Here is a 25,666-nt window from a genome sequence, read left to right on the forward strand (position 1 = left end):
ATGTGGAAGCCCCATATATTTCCATTGACAGATGATAGACCAGAGTGGGGACTTGATTTTTGAAGGATGAGATGAAGTTTTTATTGTTTCCACTTTGGGGTACAAAAGAATTTTTTACTACTATTAAAGTGGTTATCTGGGACTTTGAGTTTTTTTTCCCTATGGGACTAAGAACTTAATCGGTAGGTAATTGCTAACTACCTGCTTGTTCTATCTGGTGGGGATCTCTCCCAGTTCAGAGTGGACACGAACCGCTCCTGCCAGTGATTCACGTCGACAGAGCAGCTCCTTCTCTTCTGCTATGCTCTGCCGATGGGGCATAACTGCTGATGTCATGCAGATTAATAGCCTTACTGCCTAACCGCGGGGAGCCAGCTGTCAATCAGCATGGCATTGGCGTCACATCCACAGATCAGAGCAGAATAGGAAGAGCTGCTCTGTTGACGTGAGGTCAAAGGAAGCTAAAGAATTGTTGCTTGAGCCGGGAAAGATTGTCATGTTTTTTTTTTCCACACTTTTACAAATTTTACTTAACTTTTTTTTTCACAGTTTACTTAGTCCCACTATTGGACGTCAATATTTTACACTTTAATTGCTGGTTTCGTTCACTACAATACTGCACTGCAGTTTATGAGACCTAATAAGCAACTGGACCCAGAGGCCATTACTTGACATTCTGCAATGTCAAGTAATTGCAATTCTGGGGTCTTTATTGGGTTCAAGAGGGAGTCATCTCCCTCTGCTAACCATCCAGATGCAACTATCTTGATTGACAGCGGCATTTAGCGGGTTAAATAGCCGCTTTGCTGAATCTGATCATGTCCAGACATCTTCTGCATTTTTGCTTGTTAGGGCATGCTATTCGCTTAATTCTCAGTACCATAAAAAAGTGGGATGTAAGACAATGCATATCATTACCTTTACTGAGCCTTGCGAGATCACCAGATATAATCGTCAAGCCACACACTCATCTTCAGACAGCTTTTTTGCTGGTTCCCTCCACTTAAAGCATCATCAAGGGCATTTCACTCAACCATCCAAACTTTTCACTGTACTTAGGAGGTACAACCCCTTCAAAATAGGGTAGTGTTATCGAATAGTTTACCTTCATCCCCCAGTGCGGTGAAGGCCATAGTTTCTAAATGACTCTTTGGTTAGACCAGTTCCTATGTGATCTTTTTTGTATCACCCCGACCACCTTCTTCCTCCTTTTTGTTTTTCGCCTGACTACATGTTGGGTCTTATAGTATGGAATAGTGATGGATGGAGCTGTGATGCGAGCCATCAACATAATGTCACCACTGCAGCCGAAACATATAGACCAGAGCTTCGGTGGAGAGGCAGCACTGGAATGGGTTGAGGTGAAGGAGTCTGCCTTTGTTATTTTACATGCTTAAAAGTTTTTGGGGTCTGAAAGTTTACAGAGAGGAATTATCCTGGCTAGATAAATGCTCACAATATTGCTGAACTCTTAGGAGTTGCGTTTAGTCAATAACAGAGGTTAATAATTGTGTAATTGACTGCGGATATGAATTTACCGTTAATGTAGCTTGTCCTTTGCCCTTGGCTTCCACACTAAACTCTTTATTCGCTTTGGTCTGTAAAATAAGATTTTAAAATTCATCGTTCATCATTCTGTATAGAAGATGGGGTAACCTGAAGCTAAGTACATCGAAGTACCAAAGTACATATGAAATGTGACAATGCCTTGTTTTACATGTCCCCAAACTACCTGCAATTGAAGGATAGAAGTTATTTAGTGTAGACGTATGACATAACCACATGAAGACCTTTGTTGATTCTACAACCGTCAGTAGGACATAGTCATTTTTTTATCAAGGGAAAGAAAATGACAAGCCAAATGCAGATAAAACATTTTTCAGTTTGATGTTGACCAAATTTGATTTTGCTAAATCTTGGCCAAATCCCATTGTCAAAGGAAAAGACCCCAAATTCCAATGGTTGTACATGGAACATCATCCTTATTGATAACACCTTTGTAAAAACTATTTACAAAGATGTTCAACTGTCCACCTATACCTTTAAATGAATTTGTTAAGAACTTGACATGCTAGCAAAACCCTTCACGGGCTGAAGCTCACATCACAACCACTATGTGGCCACATATGGACACATGTAGTGTAGTCATCTGGTGACCAAGGAAAAGAAAAGTATGCATTTTTTTTGGAATCAGGTCATCTTGTACCAGACATCAGTCACTGTATGTTGAACCAAGATAACCACCAAGTAAGGAAGGAGACATCTATACATTATGACAGCTTTGTCCTCAAAGCCAGTAAAGTATCTTGAATATAATACCCCAGAATGCTCACCGTAGCAGAACGTGCCAGCATAGCATTGTTTAGGCCGATGAGGTACTTTAATGGAAACTTGATTTCTGGTAGATTGAGGGTCACAAGTAGATCCATATCATTTTGATTTGGGATGTCTATCTGATATTCAGCCAAAGCTTGAAACATCACAAATGTGGCCTAGAAAAGACCAGAAAGCCAAGTATGAGACAATTTTAATGAAAATTAAGGTACAGTACACGAGAGAGACAGGAAACAATACATACAATGAACATTAACCATAATAAATGAGCAAAATAAACAATGAAGGAGGTTCAACTTAACTTCACTCACTTGTGTATTAGAATAAACATCTCCATAATATTTTTGCTTGATGAGCCAACGCACAATTGGACCAGTTAGGTCATACCTCTTCAAGTGCAAGAGAGCCAGAAGAGCGTAAGATGTGGCCTCAATAGTGAAAAAACGGGATCCTGACTCCCATTGAACTTTGTCTTGTCAAGGAAAAAGAAAGTCAGTTATGAAAAACATTGATGGAAACTGTAAGTAACTTAGATGATTTATCTGTGGACTCATGAAGGTCAGAAAAACTTGTTGACACACCAGTTCCACATTAACTTTCTGTTCGCTAAAGTTAACATTATATATATGCATTTAAGGGGAATAAACCTTACCCCTCCTTGTCAATGTTACAGCTTGCCAAAGTAAATGTGCTTTCTGTCATCTCTCTTATAATTCTTCATATGCTGCTTGATTTATAATAGTTTACACTGTAATCTTAGCTATTGTAGCTATATGACATTGTTTCAGAAACTAAGAAATCCTAACAATAGAGTTACCAGTAGGAAGTGAGACAGTGCGTGGATGAAGCCAAATGCAAAGACTACTCCCTGTCACTGAGGAAAGTAAAGAAATAGGCATGGAGCAGATTCCGAAAAGATGACCTGACATTAATGGAACCTAAACGGAGTCTTCAGAAATGTTTAATATGCTGGAAGAAATGCAAGTGATGAAGTGGTTGCAGTTGGCTACAGCTCAGCTCCTGAGATATGCGCCTGAGACACTATGGCTTGGTTGGACAGGTCATTGTGTAAGTCAATCTGAAAACATGAAATTGTGTTTGCTGGTGTTGTGATGTCATCATAGATGTGCTGCTCTTTGTTTGAAAGGTGGCATAAGGAAATCTTTGGAAGGTATTAATCATTATGTTGAGGTAGCAAGTATTTCTTCCATGGAGGCCGTGTCTCTATGTAGTGCTGCGAAGACTGTTTTTCTCACTAAGTGAAGAAAGTGTGGAAAATTTCATGTTGGCTGTAGACCAGTAAGAACTTGCCCATTGTGAGTATGTTGGTTTCAGAAATGAGCAAATCTTCTGAAATTCGAAATTGCCAACTTTGCCCAATTTTTTCCACTAGGGTTTCTCAAACGAGATGTCATCAGGGGGCTTGAGTTGAGGTCACTGCCTTGAAATGGATCATTATAAGGGATGAACTTTTCAGGGACTGGGCTTTTCTCTGTTACATTCTGGTTGTGTGAAATCTTCTATTCATCTTTAATAGTCTACCGTCAGTCTTTAAAAGAGAACAATCAACAACACTCATAGGAAGCCTTGGTTGCATAATTTGCATTGTTACTATTAAGTCTTCAACTGAAGGTTTTTGTCATAACTAAAGACATTTTTTAATTTAACTTTTGCCTTTTAACATCTAATATTCTGAAACATTGATTCACTCTAGATAGAACATGATTGATGTAGGGTCAAATATAGACTAAAAAAAGTATTAGGTGCTGTTGCGTACCTGTTGCTGCAGAAAGCAGCCTTTCTGGTTGGTCTATTGACCCGGCCATAGCAAGAGCATATGAGGTAATAGCGATGGCGTATGGTTTTGTTAGACCCGAGTACTTATCCAGCAGGAAGTTGGTGGTTTTTTCAATACTGACCCTCAGGTTCTATAACAGAGTATTGAAGATAAATTCCATGTAAATATGTGCTGGATTGTGATTCTATGAAGGGAGGATAGTGATGAACTCACGTTGACTTGTGGACTACAGATCTTTTCACTTTCCAGCATAGCAATAAGGACAAAGGCAGTAAGCGATAAATGTTGTGATGACACTCTAATATCTCCCTGAATAACAAAAAAAAAATTGGAACAGAATTACAGCAAAACCAATCAAGTTTATATGAACTATGTCCTCTGCCGATACATACGATACATACCACCATCTCCTGCTGAATAACTGGAGCGTGTTCTTGGAACATTCCATCTGGGTTCTGTTTCCAACGTATCAACCAATTGATTGAAGCACACAAAACATGGCTTTCAATATCCACCAATGGTTGAGCCATTGCAAAAACTCTGACTACGAAGGCAGTTAGCCTGGTCAGAAATAAATGGTATTATCCAAACATTAAAATATATCCACTGTAAAGTTCAATGTTATCCTAAGTTTGGTTTTGTTTCTTTTTTTTATTAACATTATACAAAGGATCCCTTCACATGAAAGAAATCCAAGGACTACACAACCCGCTCAATGAGCTCCAGAGAGCAGCCCAAGTCATTGGTCTTCAGACATCTATTGATGGAGAAAAAATATGTTAATTCCCTCATTGAAATGTTAGCGATTGGGATAATTATAAAATGTTCAATTCAGTAGAATTTATCCGATTTTTGTCTGTAAGAGGTGAGAAATAGTAATCTTCTCCATGATAATTGTACAATGTCCAAATGGTCAGACTCGATTAGAAACCAATGACTAGATCGGTGACCCTAGTAGTATGCCAGTATAATAATAATATTTTTTTTTCTATTCCTATAGTGCCAAAATATTCCGCAGCACTTTACATTACAGAGGGGAGTTGTACAGACAATAAAGACATAACAGAATAAACACATAATTCAATAGATACCAAGAGGAGTGAGGGACCGGATCACAAGCTACAATTTATGAGGGAATAGGGGAAACGCGAAAGGTAAATGGTAAAAAGTACTTGTATTGTATGGTCCAGCCATCACTATAATAAGGTATTCAAATGATGCTGCATGAACCGGTCACCAGCCTGTATCTGTATAAGTACAGACATATAGGGCTATTAAGTGCATGGAGAATGTGTGAACAGATGCTACGAGGGTCTTGATTTGGAAGAAAATTTTGGAAAAACGGGAATAGTTACATAAGTAAGGCTGAGGCGATAGGCCAATCTAAAGAAATGCGTTTTTAGGGCACTGTAAAAACTGTGGGCATTGGGAATTAATTTAATTGTCCTGGGTAGAGCATTCCAGAGAATTGGCGCAGCTCGCAAGAAGTCCTGGAGACGAGAGTGGGAGGCTCAGATTATTGAGGATGTTAGTCTTAGGTTATTAGTGGAAAGGATGGCACGGGTAAGGTGGAAGACTCAGATGAGGGAGGAGATGTAGGGTGGTGCAGGACCACGGAGCGCTTTGTCGATGAGATAGATAAGTTTATATTGGACTCTGTAGCAGATGGGCAACCAGTGCAATGACTGGCACAGCGTAGAGTCATCGGTGTAGCGGCTGGAGATGAATATGATCCTGGCTGCTGCAATCAGGGCGAAGTGGAGAGGGGATGGTTTAGTAAGAGAGAGATCGATTAACTGAGCCTTTATAAATGTAGCGGTAAAGGCTGACAAGATCATTATCAGTATTTTCATGTGGCACAAGATGGTAGAAGTTTTAAAATTGTTTTTTAAACTTGTTTTCCTATTGTTTCCTATAGAAAAAATGATCCTATCTATGGTCATCAGTAACTACTCTACATCAATAGAGAAGGTTCTCACCATGTGCTGGCTGGCCTCTGTGCAGAAGCTGCATAGGAATTGTCTGCTTTACGGTACACAAGTTGCTGTACATATCCTGCAACGGTAAGGATCACATTATTCTCCAATTCAATTAATAGATAACATTTTTTAAACAGTAACATGATACCCATCAGGTAGTCTTGTCTTTACCTAATTTTTAAGGCCGAAAAAGAATTCTAGATAAGCCCTAGATTTCTAAACGTACAAACACTCTGGTAATATGTAATATAATAATTTAAGAAAGTCAACTTTTTTCATCAATAATCAATTTTTTTTAGCTTCATCCTCAAAAAGAAAAGTAGAAAATATAACATTATAAGAGTCATAAGTCTTAATGACAGATATGGAGCAGTTCTGACAAGATTTCAATATTAATAACTTTCCACCATGGCCAGTTTTCTGTGTTCAAGTATATTGTGCCTCCAAGCAGGTGCAGAGGAGCATATTTTCGGTCTTAGTGCAATCCAGCAAAACATCGGATCTCACCTGGGCAAATGTTTTGCTATGGGGTCATGCACATGTTCCATTGTTTTCCTCGGAAAGAGTCGGTATAGAGAAAAAAATCGCAGCATGCTTGAGTTTGATCTGATATTCGGATCACATTTGACCATGGGCACCATGCGATTATTTAGCTGGTGTGTGATGGGGCGCTATAGGGTTGAGAATAAGAAGCTTGAATTCTGAACTTGAAAGATAAATTATCTAATGTTTCATGAAGTTTTAGTTTCTTATTCTAATTTACTTACCCTTCCTGATGTTCTTGATGGCTTCTTGTCTTCGATTTACACCAATTCTATCCCACTGGTTGGTGGCATCAAGGTAAGTGGTTGCAATTACAGTGGTAGTCAGACTGATCATGTTTTGTTCTCCAGAACCTTGTGGAACAACAATCAGATGACTAAGAAGGGAGCCATCAATTACATTCTCCTCCATTTGGCTGAACGGGTTTCCTAAATTGATTTATGAAATATAAATTTAATGCATAAGACATAGGAAGCCAATTATAGTCTAAAAATTATGACAGTCGAATAATAATAATAATAACAAATGTTCTTCTATATGAAAAATAAAAAAATACTGTGTAGAGATGCCCACTGAATATCTGAAGATCTCTTAAGCTGCTCAACCCCCTTAGACTGAACTGAACTTTGTTTCTTTAGCTCCATATTTTTGATGTCCACATAGCCATCTACAGGCTTGTTGTTTGCGGGACTCGATGAAGTTTTAAATGACGCCATTCATTTTACCATTCAATGTACTGAAAAATGGTAAAAAAAAAATCCAAGTTTTGTGAAATTGGGAAAAAAATACAATTCTGCCATGTTTGTTTTGTGTTTTATTTTTACGGCGTACATTCTATGGCAATAGTTACATTGAGTTATTCTTCTCCAGGTCAGTACAATTATGACAATACCAAACTTGTATTGATTTTTTTTTTAATTTAAGGAGAGAAAAAGAAAATATCATAAATTTGTAAAAAAAAAAATAATAATAATAATTTGCGGTTACTGTTGCCATTTTCTGAATACCGTAAAACTTTTGTCTTTCCGTTGATTGAGCTAGGGAAGGGCCTTTTTTTACGTAACGAGCTGACTGTTTTATTGTTACCATTTTTGGCTATGTATAACATTTTGATAACTTTGTGTTGGATTTTTTTTAGGGAGGTGTAATGACCCCCAAAAATAATTTCTGATGTTTTGCTTTTTACTCCTGCTTTGGCTTTTACCTATCAGGTTAATTAATTGTATAATTTTATATTTTTGATAGATCAGACTTTTATTAGTGCAGCGATACCTAATGTTTTTTTCTTAAATTTCTTTATTTTCAATGGTGGAAAAGAGGGGTGATGCACTACAGAGCCGACTGTCAATCAAAGTTTTTACAGCCAAGCTTTTAGTAAGGTGGCCGGGCTCCTTTCTGCAGTTTAACCCTGTTACAACCTTGGGATTTTCCGTTTTTGCGTTTTTGTTTTTTGCTCCCCTTCTTTCCAGAGCCATAACTTTTTTATTTTTCCTTCAATATGGCCATTTGAGGCCTTATTTTTTGTGTGGGACGAGTTGTGCTTTTGAACGACACCATTGGTTTTACCATATCATCTACTGAAAAATGTGAAAAAAAATCAAAGTGCGGTGAAATTGCAAAAAAAGTGCAATTCCACAATTGTTTTTTTTTTTTACCATGATTACTTTACTAAATGCTAAAACTGACCTGCCATTATGATTCTCCAAGTCACTACGAGTTCGCAAATACCAAACATGCATAGGTTCTTTTTTTATTGAAGTGGTGAAAAAAATCCAAAATTCCCCGCCCCCAAAAAATGGTGCCATTTTCCCAGACCCCTAGCATCTCCATTTTTCGGGATCTGGTGTTGGGTGAAAGCTTATTTTTTGCGCTCCGAGCTGACATTTTTATTGATACCATTTTGGGCTAAATACGATTGTTTTGATCGCCTGTTATTGTAATGTTGCGGCTGCCAAAAACCAATAATTTGGGCATTTTGTCTTTTTTTCTCGTTTTGCCGTTTATCGATCGCTTTTATATTTTGATACATCGGACATTTCTGAACGCATAAATGCCAAATATGTGTATTTTTTATTGTTTAATTTTGAATGGGGTAAAAGGGGGGTGATTTGAACTTTTATATTTTTTAAACTTTTTAATTATTTTTAAAAACTTTTTTTTCTACTTTTTACTGGCTTCAATAGTCTCCTTAGGAGACTTGAAGCTGCGATGATCTGATCATCGCTTGTGCTACACATAGAAGGCTTTTGTGTAGAAAAAAATCATCTCTACCTGCCACGGGCCAGCATTCATAAGAGATGTGCAATGCCAAGCACGGGGGATCTTCTGCAGACCCCCGGCTCTTATGACAACGCATTGGCATCCCGCAATCCTGTGATAGGGGGGTCGATGGACGCGCTTCCTGTAAGCGTAAGTTACATGCTGCTGTCAGAGATTGACACTGACATTTAACATGTTAACAGCTGCATGTGGATCGCGATTCCACCCGGGGCTCTTAGGGGCACATGACAGCTGATCAGATCGACTGTCATGTGCCGGAAAAGATTCAGGCTCAGCGCCGGAGCCCGCATCAGATGCCACGACACGAACTATGACGTACCTATATGGCATAGGTGGTGAAGGGGTTAATAGTGTTAGCCAACCTGACAGGTACTTTTTAACAAGATGAGAATAACACTTTAAGAGTACATTTTCTATAAACATATAAAGCCATACAATCTCATCTTGATAAACCGGGTAAAGTCTAGTCTACAGGATGTTTTCCTACACTTGGGTTGGCCAACAGTAGATCGTGATGTTAGGTTATGATATTATGGGTTTCCCCAGGCCCTGGGAAGGTGAAAGATGGTCATTTCAGAAGAATGTATGTATGGCACAAAGGCAATAAGAATTATTTTATTTTACCTTGAATAGTCACAATTGTTTCAACCTCTGTGCCTGGTACAATGTTCATCTCATCCAGTGCAGGCACGGTCTCTACCTGAACACCATCTATTGGTGGTAAACAAGAAATCCGTCTATTATTAGTTATGTGTTCTTCATGCACATCATATACAATATATCATTCAGCTCCTATCAATTGGCCTGAATAGAGTTCGACAAAAAAGATTGACTGGAATGGAATTCTACTTGAATTTTCCAAAAAAACGCATTCATTCTAGCTTACTATTTCACTAATGCCATAAACTACAATGAAAATCACTACACACATGAATGACCACCTCCTCATCTACTCCACAGGAATAGGAGACTCTCATTCTGGTGATAATTGGGGTTCTCCAAAATTAGCACATGTGGACTTGTCTGTGATGAAATATCTAAGCACCAGTTCTAGTTTTATTTGCCTCCAGTCCTTGTTAACCTACAGTCAGTAGAAGAGAATTGATCACTCATAACATTGGACTCACCTGTTCCTTTCACCTGCGGTTCCAGTGTCACCAATTTTATATTTTTTACAATGCGAATACCTCCAGGCTGAAATATAATATAAAGATATTGGAGATGAATAGAGACAAACAAACCCGAAGTTTAAAGTTTGGCGTTCGTACCGGACAGTTAGTGCCCGGGGCAAAACACAGACTTCACCCGGAAGTCCGTTGCAATGTTCGGAGTTCCGGAGAAAGAGAGCGAGAGATATTTTACAGCTCAAAAGTTTGGGTCCTCATTGTTTTCAATAGGGTTTGGGTTCTGGTAAAAGTTCGGGTACTCTTCTGGTACCCGAACTGAACTTTGAAATAAAGTTTGGGTCGGGTACCAGAGCCCGAACTTCTATGGGTCCGCTCATCCCTAGAGATGAGTTAATTGACACACAAGACCCTGGTCCAGCGGCCACGGTGTTGCATCTGGATAGGGGCCTTGCCAACTGCCTCCTACCTTACGGCATCCCCGGCACCTCATCTGTTTAGTAGGCTCAGCACAACACAATGCCTGAATAGTAACATCTCACCAGGTCTTCAAATCGGATGAGAAACTAGGGCTTTTAGCAGATAGGAGGCAATTTGCAAGCTTTACATCAGGCAGCCTTAGAATACTGGCGTAGCTACTGGACCAGGGTCAGGGAAACTTATTATTTCATCTTATTATTAGGATGTGTCCTAGTTCACAAGTGATGCAATGATTAAGGGGCTAAAAGGGGATATAGCTACAGCTTTTAGTTACATGGCTGAAAATGACCCCGTGGGAACACCAATAGGAAAAGAAGTGATCGTAATGATAGATTAAGTTAAACCGTTACATGTTGCTAGGATAAAATGAGTTGTGATTGGCACTACATCCCTCAAAAAGGAACTTTTTTTGTGGATGTTAGGATAATAAAATTATTTAAAATTATACTTGATATCTTAATCTGATAACCATCACTAGTTTCACCACATTTTATAGTCACATTTTTTGGCAATGTAGAATACATAGACACACTTCATGACTACTCACCACAACCTTCAGTTTCTTCGTGACTCCATCTGCCATAAACTGTCCAAAAATGGAAGCCATCAACTGAACGTCATGATAGCCCAGGCTCAAAGGGACAAGAGTAAAAGGAACAGCTACAGAAGACTTTGCTTCAATATCTACAATCCGCCGATAATTCTTCCTGGCTGTAGATAGGCTGCAAAACTCTGGATTGTGCGTTAGATCCACTCGTACCTGAGAGAAAGACACGAAAAGTTACGACAATATGAAAACATGAATATAAATGTAGACTTTTTTTTTTTTTTTATAAACTCAGCTATGAAGAATATAAAGAACATCAAGAACAATGGACCTTCATATAGAGATACTGCATCTACTTCCATACAAATTGTAACCTAAGAGAAGATGTTAACAAGAAGATCAAGAGCCAATTCAATAAAGTTTTTTTATGCTCTATAATAATTTAATAAGTAGAACAAAGTTGTGGAAGCCTCAGACGTAACGTCTCACCTTGATCTTGTACTGGTCATAGTTGTAAATTACGGCTCGAATTTCTACCTGTTCATTTCTCACCACGGAATATGGGACCTTCAGGTCAATAAAGAACGTTCTCTTTACCTGGATCTCATAAGGCTTGGCTACACAAATACCTGCATACAAGACAGAAATTGTTCATAGTCTTAACTATACTTTCTAATCGTGACCTTTAAAGGCGAGCTGTCATCAGATTTCTAGTTACAAAAGATTTAACTCAGAACTTGTTTCGTGTAAGGAACTTTCCAGTAGTCGTGAACCATGCAGAGTCATAGGTCCTGCCTATTGACATGGTTATTTTTCCATGTTTAATGTGACCCTGAATGTTTGATATCAGCACTGGCTGTGCTTAAAGAAGAATGTCAATCAAAAATCAAACTCTTTACACATAGTGAGTTCCAAAACTTGTTTTTCAGCCAGATTGTAAAATGTAAGCTTTAAAGAAGGACGTGTTTACTTTTCTGTACAAGTCCTACAGCATCATGCCATCAAAATCTGGCGACAGATTCCCTTTAAATAAGACATGAAGAAATGTTAGGAAAGTGCAACACAAATAAAAAAACAAACACATTCAGTATTAGATGCTGCTGTTCTTAAAAGGGTCATCGGGGCTAAATACTACAGTCATGGGTGAAAGTGTTGGCACACTTGATATTGTTCCAGAAAATGAAATACTCGTATTTCTACCAAAATGTTTTTTTGCAATTCCACATGTTTTCTTATACACATGTTTATTTTCTTTGGGTGTATTGGAACAACACATATAAAACTGAGAAAAAAAAGGAAATTGGACATAATTTCACACAAACCCTCAAAAATGAGCTGGACAAAATTGTTGGCACCCTCAACTTAATATTTGGTTGCATGCCCTTTGGAATGAATAACTGCAATCAATCACTTCGTATAGCCATGAACAAGCTTCTTACACCTCTCAACTGGAATTTTTGACCAATCTTGTTCTGAAAACGGCTCCAGGTCTCTCATATTTGAAGCGTCTTCTTCCAGTGACTGCATCTTCCTCCTTCCTCCCCGGTTTTCATCTGCTGTCGATGCCGTCTGCTCCGTGGTCTTTGACGTCACCGTTCACCTGTCACAAGGCTGCTGTGGCCAGTGACTGGCTGCTTCAGTCTGTTGACTTGACCAGTGTATCATTGCATGTGTGGCACCCCAGGGGTCTGGTTTCCACAGTAACGGCAATGTTATGTCTGAGAGCAGGTGGGAGGTCTCTTGGTCAGGGATCCTGTGCATGCCACACCTCCTGCCCAGTCCTGGGAGGGGAAGAACTTCCCCTATATAAACCTAGGGCTGAGGCAGGGTTAGTGAGTAGAGAAGAAGTAGAGACAGAGAAGAGAAGCAGATATAGGAAAGAACATCAGGAGCTCTGTGGGAGCAGTGCTACAAGGAGTCAGGGGCTGGCAGCTGCAGAGCTCGCCCTGACTGAGAAGTTATCACCGGACCCGGAGTCCGAGGCTGTGGGGACTAACTCCTATCCAGCAGCAGAAACCGACCGGCAGGGGATTGCAGGTCCTCTGGCCCAGAAACCCGAAGGCACGGTCACACGCGTGGGACCAGCACCGCCGTCGTGGAGCGGAAGCTACTAGAAGGCCCCGAGTCACCGGCCATACGGGTGAGCACCACACGGTACACTCAGGGACGTGGGCTACTTATACCCGCTTCTAGCAAGGTAGCCAGAAGAGTATCGTTAGTTTGGGAGGCCTACAACTCCGCCTGGCCAGGGGAGATCCCATCTGCTCAAGGACTGACCAGGCCCCAATCGCTAGCCAGTATTCCGGGAGGGTCTATCGTTGTCACCAGTAAAGACCCTGAACTACACCGTACCGTCTCTGAGTGGTTCCTGCTACCCCCATCATCCACGTCGGCTGCCCTGAGGCCATACCCCTCCCGTTGGGGGTTATACTATCACGCTGCACAATCCTACCACAGGCCTCAGCGGTCTGCCCTGCAGCAGCAGCTCCTTAGCTGTACTCAACGGGTGGCGTAGTCGTCCAACATCTACCGCTAATACAGCGCCACTTAGTCTGACTCCCTGGGCACGGACCGGATCACCGCCACGAGACTACAACCCTCAAGAGATCCAGCTCCGGGTAAGCTCCCGCATGCGCAACGCAGCGCGACACAGGCCCAGGGGCGCGTCACATGCTTCTCTGATAATGCGCTGTTCAAGTCACCTGACATTTGAAGTGTCGGTGCAGACCAAGGAGCAGCTGTGCAAGATCCATGGCGGTGAAAGAAGGTGAGTACCGCACCATTTGTTATTTTCAAGAATTCAAGCCAAAGGGCAAGATTGTAATCAGCCCAGACAAAAGATTAACATGACCGAAATAATAGATGTGAGTATGTGTCATCATCACTGCCTTGTCCACCAGAAGATAATGATGTGATACCTCTACTATTGCCCAACTAGGTAGATTAAAGATGCTAACGAAGCTATGGTAGACAGATAGCTTGAATCATTTCCTCACGAATTGTGTGGCTTGTAGATTGAGTATTAATAGGATTATCAGTTTCTGGATACAATATGATGCCCACTCTTGACGTCATGTGGTCAATGACTTTTTCATTTATTGGAATACCCATAATATAGAGAGTATTGTTCAGATTCATCAAAACAATTTCACCTGTATTCTGGCGTAAGTTACTTTGAAAAGTCACAAAATTCTGTCAAAACTTGAAGTTGCGCAAAATTTTTGCAGCTAGTGATGTTTTCACGCCATTTTCTCCCAGCTCTGACAAAATGGTAAGAGCTTTGGCAGGATGGTGGTGCGACAGGGATGTAACACCTCAGCTCTTCTAAATTATGATGAGCTGTGGTGTCCTTGCACAAAATATAATAATAATCTTTTTATTTATAGTGTGCAAACATATTACGCAGTGCTTTACAATTCAGACAATTTACAGACATATTGACACTCTCCCCAATGGGGCTCACAATCTACATTCCCTATCAGTATGTCTTTGGAGTGTGGGATTAAACTGGAGTACCCCCATGCAAACATGTAGAGAACATACAAACTCCTTGCAGATGTTGTCCTTGGTGGGATTTGAATCCAGGACCCCAGTGCTGCAAGGCTGCAGTGCTAACCACTGAGCCACCATGCTGCCACTTATCTTACTCCAGGTATAGACTCGATAAGATCTCTGGCGTGGGCCAATGGATAAATGCTACAGATTCATTAAGAGGCGTGCGCTTCTTAATGAATCAGGAGCGTTTGACTCCTACACGCCCCCTCATCAAAAATGCCAGTCTTGATAAATTGGGGCCTAAGAGTCATTTCATAAAGATCTAACATGGGTGTGATTTTTTTTTATAGCTAAATATACTATTGTTAACATTGTTAACATTGCCAGATACAATAATATTGTAATAATATAAATTATCATATATTTTTCTAAAATATCTCAGCATATCGCTTGATAATATTTTATCATTTGGTTTGGTGGTTTTATAAGACCTTTGTACCCAGAAACATGCACAGCGCTCCTGGCCATCTTTCCAGAAGTTACAGAACACTTTATTAAGTTTCATACCTTTATTTGGAGAGAGGCTCACTGCCAGGACCTCCCAAGTAGTGATTGAGTCCTTCAAGAAGATGTTAAGTATCTTGGTTGAAATTCTAAAGAAATCAAATATTCGTTAGTAGCAAAGAAATATTTATGACCGTCATGATCTATTGCTTTAAAGGGGTTGTCCACTACTAGGATGTCATGGCGGTTACTCGCACGGTTTGTAAGTGCCGTCCTACTTACTGCATGCACCGCTCTGCTCCTCCCTGTGTCAGACCATCTTGCTGAGCTGTCTTGTGTAACACTTCCAGCACTGCTACATCCTGGAAAGTCTCCACCCGCTATAGAGAGCCGCGGCGAGATTCTGCAGAAATCACCCCCCAGATCTTGCCTGATCTTAGGTTCTAGCTGCAGTTTGTCACTTGTTACATGTCATTATTACCTTCTCCGCTGCCTTCAAACATGCTACAATCACGCCCGTCCTCAAAAAGCCATCCCTTGACCCAACTGCCTTGTCCAGCTATCGCCCCACATCGCTGCTCCCATTTGCCTCTAAACTCCTTGAGCAACACCTTCACACTGAACTTTCCTCCCACTTGTCATCTAACTCTCTCTTCAACAACCGACAATCCGGCTGCCGCCCCCACCATTCCACCGAAACTGCCCTTACCAAAATCAACAATGACTTGCTTACAGCCAAAGCTAACAGACAATTCTCTGTACTCCTTCTTCTTGACCTGTCCTCTGCTTTCGATACAGTTGACCACTTCTCCTACTACAGATCCTCTCTTCCTTTGGCGTCAAAAACCTTGCCCTATCTTGGATCTCCTCATACCTTTCTAACTGCACATTTAGCATCTCCCACTCCCACACTACCTCCTCACCCCGCCCCATCTCTGTTGGAGTCCCTCAAGGCTCTGTCCTAGGACCCCTACTCTTCTCAATCTATATCCTTGGCCTGGGACAGCTCATAAAATCCGACGGCTTCCAGTACTATCTGTATGCTGATGACACCCAGATCTACCTCTCTGGCCCAGATGTCACCTCTCTGTTGTCCAGAATCCCAGCATGTCTAGCAGCCATATCCTCCTTTTTCTCCTCTCGCTTCCTCAAGCTCAATGTGGACAAAACTGAACTCATTATCTTTCCTGTTATGTTCTGCTACCAGAGCTAAGGAAAGAGAGGAGATCTGTCCCTACGATAGAACTCAGCTTTATCCCTACGATGTAACAGGGGACCTGATCCTGCGATCAGACCTGCTAAAGTCCTAAGCTAGTCTGTACGGAGACCTATAGATGTGGGGAAGGAATCCCTACAAGTACTAAGGACTGGGAGGAAAATGGGACACCTCCTAACAGAAATAGTAGCAGACAGACAAACAAACAAAATATATAGAACACTGAGGTCCGTAGACCAAGCAAACTAACAGAGTTAGATACAGAGCACAGGCTAGCTAGAAAGTAGTTATACAATGAAGTCCAGCAAAGCCAGAAGGGCGGAGCAGGATTAAATAGGCCAACAAGGTCATGTGACCAGCAAAGGAAAAAACCTAAGAGCAAGGTTCTAACAGTACCCCCCCTTCTAAGAGGATCCTCCGGATCCCCTAGGACCAGGCTTATCAGGAAATCTCCTGTGAAACGCTCTGATAAGTCTGGACGCGGAAACATCATCTGACCTCACCCAAGAGTTATCCTCGGGTCCGAAACCTTTCCAGGCCACAAGATACTGCAAACTACCTCTATACCGTCTAGAGTTAAGGATGCGAGAAATTTCATATTCCCCGTCCTCCACCACCGGAGGAACAGAGGCAGAGGCGTCACCATCCGACACAACAGCTTTTTTTAACAGAGAGACATGAAATACCGGATTAATTCTCCAGGAGGTAGGAACCTCCAACCTAACAGCAGATTGGTTGACAACCTGAAGCACCTTAAAGGGCCCTACAAACTTGGGACCCAATTTCTTAGAAGGAATCCTCAACCGTAGATTCCTAGAGGACAACCAAACCATGTCACCAACAGCGAACAAAACCTCCTGTCGTTTCCTATCAAAGTAGTCTTTAGATTTTCTGTTGGCCTCCTGAAGATTACCACGCACATCCGTCCAAACTCTCTCCAAATCACCGGAAAAATTCTCCTCCTCAGGCACGGCAGATCCCAACTTGGAGAACGACCCAAACGAAGGATGTCTCCCAGAACAACAAAAAAAAGGCGAACAACCAGCAGAAGAAGATGTATGATTGTTCAGAGCAAATTCAGCAAGTGGCAGAAACTCAGACCACCCCTCTTGATTGTCTGCCACAAAACAACGCAAGAACTGCTCAACATCCTGGTTTTTCCTTTCTGTCTGGCCATTAGATTCAGGATGATATCCGGACGAGAACGATAAATGAACTCCCAACCTGTCACAAAAGGCACGCCAAAAACGAGCCACGAACTGAGGACCCCTATCAGAAACAATGTCAGTAGGAACGCCATGAAGTCTGACAATTTCCTTGACAAAGGCCTTAGCGAGAGTTTTAGCGCAGGGCAGTTTGACGAAGGGAACCAAGTGACACATCTTGCTAAAACGGTCCACGACCACCCAGATGACAGTAAAACCCTCAGAGGGGGGAAGGTCAGTTATAAAGTCCATAGCCAAATGTGTCCAAGGAGCACTGGGAACCTCCAAAGGACAAAGCAACCCCGCAGCAGGAGTATGTGAGGACTTAGATCTAGCACATATAGTACATTGACGCACCCACTTAATGACTTCCTTCTGCCATCCAGGCCACCAAAAACTGCGACCCACCAGTCTCTTGGTCTCAGAGATTCCGGGATGACCTGCCAACCGAGATTCGTGACACTCAACAAACAAATCTCTCCTAAAGGTCCCAGGCACAAACAACCTCCCATGAGGAGTGTTAGATGGGGCATTCTCCTGTGCTTTAAGAATCTCATCTTCCAAAACGGAGTCCAAAGCAGCTATCACAACACCTTCTTGTAAAATGTTCTCCTCTTTCTCAGCACCGACTATGGGAGAAAAACTGCGAGACAAGGCATCCGCCTTAACATTCTTAGTACCAGGGATGTAAGTAACGGAGAAATTAAACCGCGAGAAAAACAGTGCCCACCTAGCCTGACGGGCATTCAGGCGCTTGGCAGCATCAAGATATATCAGATTTTTATGATCCGTAAGAACCTGAACGGGAAATTCCGCACCTTCCAAGAAGTGGCGCCAGTGTTCAAATGCGAGTTTAATAGCCAATAATTCCCGATTACCAATATCGTAATTCAGTTCAGTCTCCGAAAATTTTTTTGAAAAAAAGGCACAGGGATGTAATCCATCCCCGTTATCCTGAGACAATACTGCGCCAACCCCCACAGAGGAAGCATCAACCTCAACCAAAAACGGCTTAGTCACATCAGGCTGCATAAGGATGGGAGCAGAGGTGAACCTCTCCTTGAGATACACAAAAGCTTCAATAGCCTCAGAAGACCACTGAACCGCATCAGCACCTTTCCTGGTGAGATCGGTCAGAGGTTTGACAATACTAGAAAATTTTTTTATGAATTTTCTGTAATAATTGGCGAAACCTAAAAACCTCTGTATCGATTTCAAACCAATAGGCCTAGGCCATTCCTGTACAGCTTGAACTTTAACCGGGTCCATCTCAAAACCTTCGCTGGAGATAATGTAGCCCAAAAAACTAATTCTCTGTACAGCGAACTCACATTTCTCCAGCTTAGCAAAAAGCGAATTGTCCATTAACAACTGTAATACCTCACGTACGCTCCGCCAATGAGACTCCAGATCCGGCGAATAAATCAAAATGTCATCCAAATACACAACCACATTTTTGCCGATCAAAGGTCTAAGGATGTCATTAATAAGATTCTGAAAAAATGCAGGAGCATTAGTAAGACCAAAAGGCATAACCAGATTCTCAAAATGACCCACAGGAGTGTTAAAAGCAGTCTTCCATTCGTCACCCTCCTTCATGCGCAACAGATTGTATGCTCCCTTAAGGTCAATTTTAGAGAACCACTTGGCCCCCATTAACTGGTTAAATAAATCAGGAATCAATGGCAGTGGGTAAGGATTGCGTACAGTAATTTTGTTAATCTCACGAAAATCCAGACAAGGACGTAAACCGCCGTCCTTTTTTTTTACAAAAAAAAATCCAACCGCCACAGGAGACTTAGAAGGCCTAATGTGACCGGCGGCCAAACTTGTCTGTATGTATTCCTCCAAAGCCTTCCTCTCAGGAATAGTAAGGTTAAATAAACGACTTTTAGGAAGAGTCGCTCCAGGGACAAATTCAATAGAACAATCATAGTCTCTATGGGGAGGAAAAACCTGCGATTCCTTCTCAGAAAAAAACTCTCCAAAAATCCTGAATAGGAACAGGCAATTCTCCCCTATCCAAAGCTGCAATACGCCCGTTACAACACTTGTCATAACATTTATGGCTCCAGGATTTAATTTCACTGGTAGACCAATCCAGTACAGGATTGTGAAATTTTAACCAGGGCAATCCCAATATTACTGGAGAAGGCAAGTTATTCAAAACTACCAAATCCAATTTCTCATGGTGAACACCATTAATAGTGAGAGGAAATTCACAGACCTTGAGAGTAATATTCTTCAAAGGGGAACCATCCACAGAAACCACAGCAATGGGGGATGATAAAGGTTCGGGTTTTAAATTGAGTCTTTCCAAGAATCCCCCATCAATTACATTCAGAGTAGACCCACAATCGACAAACACCCGAAATTCCATTAATCTTTCCTGAGCAATCGTGGAAGCAGCTAAAAATACACCCTTGGAATTTAAACAGGCAATACGGGCATGACTGACCATTTTTTTTTCTTTCTTCATACGAAGCTCACAGCCTTTAATCAAATGACCAGATTTTCCGCAATAGAAACACAAGCCTTCAAAAAATCTACGGTCTTTTTCTTGAGAGCGAGGTGCCACCGATCCAATCTCCATCGGTTCACCACTGTTAGTACACACATTCTCATAACCAGAAACTGACATAGCAGAGGATTTGCTCTCATTAACCCTTGCACGCAGTCTCCTATCCACCCGTATAGCTAATTGCATAGGTGTTGCAAATCTTCAGGTGTAGGATAAGCAATTAGCAGGTCTTTAACCCTTTCATTGAGCCCAGCAAGAAATAGACTTTTCAGAGCAGAATCGTTCCACCCTGTTTGAGTAGACCATCGACGGAAATGAGTACAATATTTTTCCACATTACCTGATCCCTGTCTCAAACGTCTTAACTCAGTCTCAGCTGATGCGACACGGTCAGGATCATCATATAATAGCCCCAAAGCAGAAAAAAAACTATCCACTGATCTGAAGCATGTATCACTAGGTTGCAAAGAAAAGGCCCACTCCTGAGGCTCTTTGCGCAAAAGTGACATTATGAACCCTATGCGCTGGGATTCATCCCCAGAGGACTTGGGTCTCAAACGAAAATACAATAAGCAAGCATTTTTAAATGAAAAAAATTCTCGGTGTTCACCAAAAAATAAATCCGGCAAACATACCTTAGGCTCCAAGAAATGTGCTCCAGGACAGTTACTCACGTGCTGACGGAGCTCGGCCACCTCCAGAGAGAGTCCCTGCAGGCGATGAGCCAAATCCTGAACCGACACCATGATGGAACAGAAAAATCTTTCCTTAGAGAATTTGCAGGCTGGACTTACTGTTATGTTCTGCTACCAGAGCTAAGGAAAGAGAGGAGATCTGTCCCTACGATAGAACTCAGCTTTATCCCTACGATGTAACAGGGAACCTGATCCTGCGATCAGACCTGCTAAAGTCCTAAGCTAGTCTGTACGGAGACCTATAGATGTGGGGAAGGAATCCCTACAAGTACTAAGGACTGGGAGGAAAATGGGACACCTCCTAACAGAAATAGTAGCAGACAGACAAACAAACAAAATATATAGAACACTGAGGTCCGTAGACCAAGCAAACTAACAGAGTTAGATACAGAGCACAGGCTAGCTAGAAAGTAGTTATACAATGAAGTCCAGCAAAGCCAGAAGGGCGGAGCAGGATTAAATAGGCCAACAAGGTCATGTGACCAGCAAAGGAAAAAACCTAAGAGCAAGGTTCTAACATTTCCCCCATCTCGCATATCTTCCCCACCTGATCTTTCTATCACAATAAATGACATCACTCTTTCCCCTGTACCGACAATCCGCTGCCTCGGAGCAACCCTTGACTCTGCCCTGTCCTTCAAACCCCACACCAAAGCTCTCGCCACCTCCTGTCGTCTCCAGTTCAAAAATATTTCCAGAATCTGTCCTTTCCTCAACCCTCAATCTACTAAACTGCTTGTGCATGCCCTCATCATCTCCCGCCTCGACTACTGCAACATCCTCCTCTGTGGCACTCTTGCACCCCTCCAGTCCATCCTTAACTCTGCTGCAAAACTGTTCCATCTCTCGCCTCGCTACTCCTCTGCTACTCCCCTTTGCAAATGCCTTCACTGGCTCCCAATTGCCCAGCGTATCCAGTTCAAACTACTAACACTGACCTACAAAGCCATCCATAACCTCTCTCCTCTGTGCATCTCTGAACTAATCTCCCGATATATTCTCTCACATAATCTCCTGTCCTCCCAAGACCTCCTTCTCTACTCCACACTTATTCGTTCCTTACTCAATCGCCTCCAAGATTTCTCCCGAATATCACCCGTAATATGGAATTCCGTGCCTCAACACGTCCGATTATCCACCACACCTGGATCCTTCAGACGGAACCTGAAAACCCATCTCTTCAAACAATCTTAAAGCCTGCCATGAACTTGCTCGCTGCCACCTCAACAACACCGGAGCTACTACAACCCCTCAACCTACTGTCTCCTTCCCTGTTCTTGTAGAATGTAAGCCCACAAGGGCAGGGTCCTCTTCCCTCTGTACCAGTCTATCATTGTTAGTTTGTTTACTGTAAGTGATATCTGTATTTGGTATGTAACCCCTTCTCATGTACAACACCATGGAATCAATGGCGCTATATAAATAAATAATAATAATAATAATTGTTGATTTGACGCTTCTGTTACCGACCCGGCTTGTTTTCTCGTCTGATCTTTCCACTCCTGACCCCAGCTTTGTGTTTTGAACCTCTGCTACCCGCCCCGTCCTTGGACTGCCTGACCATGTCTCTGTCTTCACCCTTTGTATTTGTGCCTTTGACCCGCTGGTCAGCAGCTGCAAGTCTGGGGACTGCCTTGGAGATGTACCTAGTGACTAACATAACATCCCAAGCCTATCCTCACCATCAGAGGCTCTAGTAAAGACCAGGTAGCCACTTAGTCATGCCACTCCAGGATAGGCCCGGCCAGTGGTTCAGTGGGTCCACACCCACTGTTGTCACAGTAAGCTCAGGCCATGGACCTCACAGACAAATTGGAACTTAAAGACTCCAAGTCGAATGTAAAAGTTCTGTATCAAAGTTCATTTGTAATGAGAACATCAAACCAGCTTATCCAGGAAATTAATCTGAAGACCACCCAGACTGACTCCAACCTCCCTGCACCCCTTGCTGCCGCAGGCCACACCTCCTGCTATTGAGCTGATGCAAGTTGAGTGGGCCAAATGTTCTGTAAAAGAGTGACAGCGAAGGTATAGAGAAAACAAGTGCATGTACTGTCGAGGCAAAGCACATTATGCCCTGTGAGGCTCAGAAACTCCAGAACCTATGGTTGGCTGGATAGATGTTCTTAGGTGAGTAAGATTACTCTCCAAAACTATTGACCGAGGTCACCCTGGTCTGGAGTGGTACCTGGTGACTACCCTAACGGCCCAAGCGTATCCTCACTATCAGAGGCTCTAGTGAAGACCAGGTAGTCACTTAGACAGTCCCCTCCAGGGTAAGCCCAGCAAATGGTGTAATGGGTCCACACCAAGCGTCATTACATATGACAACCTCATCTTTAGCTATATGTTTCCCCCCTGAAAATAAAAACACTTATACTCAACTCCTGTGCTGGCGCTATTCCAGCAGTGTCGGCACTCGAATTCCCGAGGCTCACTCGCGGTTGTTATGACACATGAGTCTTGTGCCCAATCTGTGCTGACGTCACTATCCCCGCCTTTTGACAAATCAAATATCAAGAGGAAGTGAGTGGCCAGTCGTAGCCACCACTCCCTCTTGATTACGTATATGTTCAAAGGCAGGCACAGTCAGTGACGCCAACGATGATTGGGCACAGGACTCACATGTCATAACAACCACACATGAGTCCCGGGAACACGAGTGCCGACACCGTTAGAATAGCGCCGAAACGGGAGGTGGAGATAAGTGTTTTTATTTTAATGGTGCCAACATTCAGATTGAGAAGAGGTCATCCTAGTAGTGGACAACCCCTTTAAGTTCATTCGTTGTCCATTTTTTTTACCTTTGTTGTATAAAGCTTTTCAAATTAATACAATATATAAAAACAAACTCATACAGTTCTATTTTAGCAAAAATTAGATTCTGTCTCTGAGAACAGCAGTCATAGAGTTTCCCCTATTTCAGGTAATATTGCATGCATTGAACAAGAAAGCAAATTTTAGTTTTGGAATTTTCAGTTTTCTCCTCTTCTCCAAAGAGCCATAACTTTTTTATTGTTCTGTCAATAAAGCCATATGAAGACTTGTTTTTTTGTGGAACGAGTTATAGTTATGAATGACGCCCTTCATTTTACAATACAAACTGGTGAAAAATGGGAAAAAAATCCAAGTGTGACAAATTGATAAACAAGGCATTTATGCAATTGTTTTCTGTTTTTATGTCATTCATTAAAGGTAAAAATGACCTGGAAAGATGATTACCGGGGTCATCATGATTATGGTGACACCAAATGTACAAACTTTTTATTTAAGTACTAAAAATTTTTGTAAATGGAAGTTTGTAAAAAAAAATATTTTGGTTTGTGTTACCATTTTCCAAGATCCATAACACTTCGATGGAAATGTGTCAGGGCTTGTTTTTTTCATGACAAGCTGATGGTTTTATTCATACAACTTTGGGGTACATACAATATTTTGACTATTTTTTTAATTGCATCTTATAAGGAGGTGTGGGGACTAAAAAAAAAAAATCACAATTCTGGTATTATTTCTTTAATTTTACATTTTTTATTTTTACTGAATTTACTGTGTGGGTTAACTAATTTTATAATTTGAAAGGCTGGACTTTTATTGTAATTTTGCTGAGTTTATTTTTTTAAATGTATTTAATTTTAAGGGGGGGGGGATGGGATGATTCTAATTGTTTTCTTATTTTTTTAATATTTTTTTTAAACTTTTTTTTTATTTTAAATTGTAACTAAATGTTTCCTGTTATTTTTATATGTTCTTCTTTTAATTGTAAGTAGATTAGTTGGATTTCTGGTCCTGAGGCCTCCACTTATCGCTTAAAGTAAATCTTTCAGTAAGATCAACTCTCCTAAGCCGTCTATATGGCATATAGGCCATCAAAAGCTGAATAAAATGATACCTTGATATTGGCAATCCAGATAACTTCATGTTTTTTTAAATATGTAAATGAGCTGTTAAGATCTATGGGCTGGACACTGAGTTCTCTGAGAATCTTCTTTCAGAGCCTATTATAAGTGAAGGGGGCATTACCAGTGTGAGACATGTAGATCAGGAGAGCCGACTGTCAGTCATTACATGTCTCACACTGGTAATGTCTCCTTTTATTAATAATAAGCTCTGGAGGCAGATTCTAGGGGAGATCTATGTCCTGCCCATAGATAAATTTGGTATGATTACATGTAAATTATACGTACCGGTGTTTAAAAAAAATAAATTTAATAGATTTAGAATTGATGTATTTTTGTTTATTTTGCCTCCCAATGAGTGCAATAAACATTGCATATACCGGAAGTGAAATCTTTAGTTTGCCAGGCAAAAAATAAGCCCCAAAATACAGCTCCTCTGTCAGAAAATTGTAGAACTTATGGCTCTCAGAATATGGCAATATAAAAACAAGTGATTCTTTTTTAACCCCTTAACGCTCAATGACGGACACTGAGGGGGTGTAAGTTAATGCTCATTGCCGTGCAGTGGCAGTCATGGCTTTAAACTGTCACAGTGTGTAAACAAGCTGTGACAGTTCAGTGCCGACAGCTGTCTATGACAGCTGAGCGGCACGGGTAGGGGTGCAGGGACCCATGCCAGTGGTCCCCGCACCCAGATCGCTGCGATCGGTCAATCTGACTGACTGATCTCAGCATGATTGCGCAGGAGATGCTGTAGTATGAGCACCTCCTGCCAGATCAGTGCCGGAGGTCAGCGCTGCTGGTGACTGAGCTCCGGCACTAAACAGCCAGGAGTGGTGTCAGCGCCGCTCCTGGCTGTTAACCCCCTGAATGTTGCAATCGAGTGTGATTGCAGCGTTCAGGTGGCTGGCAGAGGGCTGGGAGCTCCCTATGCCTTCAGATCGGCGCCCCCGCGATGTAATCGCGGGGCCCGATCATTGTCATTAAGACCCTCTGGTCACCAAGTTATGGAAAGCTGCTGAGACCATGCCCACAGGATAGTCTCAGGA

At 41.7% G+C, this 25,666-nt stretch overlaps 1 protein-coding gene across 1 annotated transcript in view; it reads right to left on the reverse strand.

The window, feature by feature from the left end:
• LOC141167050 (A.superbus venom factor 1-like) overlaps positions 1-25,666 on the reverse strand; it is a 182,199-nt gene that overhangs the window by 56,651 nt on the left and 99,882 nt on the right. Inside the window, exons 18-30 of the mRNA XM_073654376.1 lie at positions 15,148-15,233; positions 11,575-11,714; positions 11,086-11,298; positions 10,062-10,128; positions 9,559-9,645; positions 6,879-7,082; positions 6,112-6,187; positions 4,534-4,693; positions 4,346-4,441; positions 4,112-4,262; positions 2,646-2,806; positions 2,334-2,492; positions 1,539-1,598 (exon numbers count right to left, since the gene is read on the reverse strand). Of these exons, the coding sequence (XP_073510477.1) occupies positions 1,539-1,598; positions 2,334-2,492; positions 2,646-2,806; positions 4,112-4,262; positions 4,346-4,441; positions 4,534-4,693; positions 6,112-6,187; positions 6,879-7,082; positions 9,559-9,645; positions 10,062-10,128; positions 11,086-11,298; positions 11,575-11,714; positions 15,148-15,233 (1,660 nt within the window). The remainder of the gene's footprint in view (positions 1-1,538; positions 1,599-2,333; positions 2,493-2,645; positions 2,807-4,111; positions 4,263-4,345; positions 4,442-4,533; positions 4,694-6,111; positions 6,188-6,878; positions 7,083-9,558; positions 9,646-10,061; positions 10,129-11,085; positions 11,299-11,574; positions 11,715-15,147; positions 15,234-25,666) is intronic.

The sequence above is a fragment of the Phyllobates terribilis genome, unplaced genomic scaffold (genome assembly GCF_046119375.1).
Source record: "Phyllobates terribilis strain yellow unplaced genomic scaffold, ASM4611937v1 Scaffold_11__3_contigs__length_659146591, whole genome shotgun sequence".
Lineage (NCBI taxonomy): Eukaryota > Metazoa > Chordata > Amphibia > Anura > Dendrobatidae > Phyllobates > Phyllobates terribilis.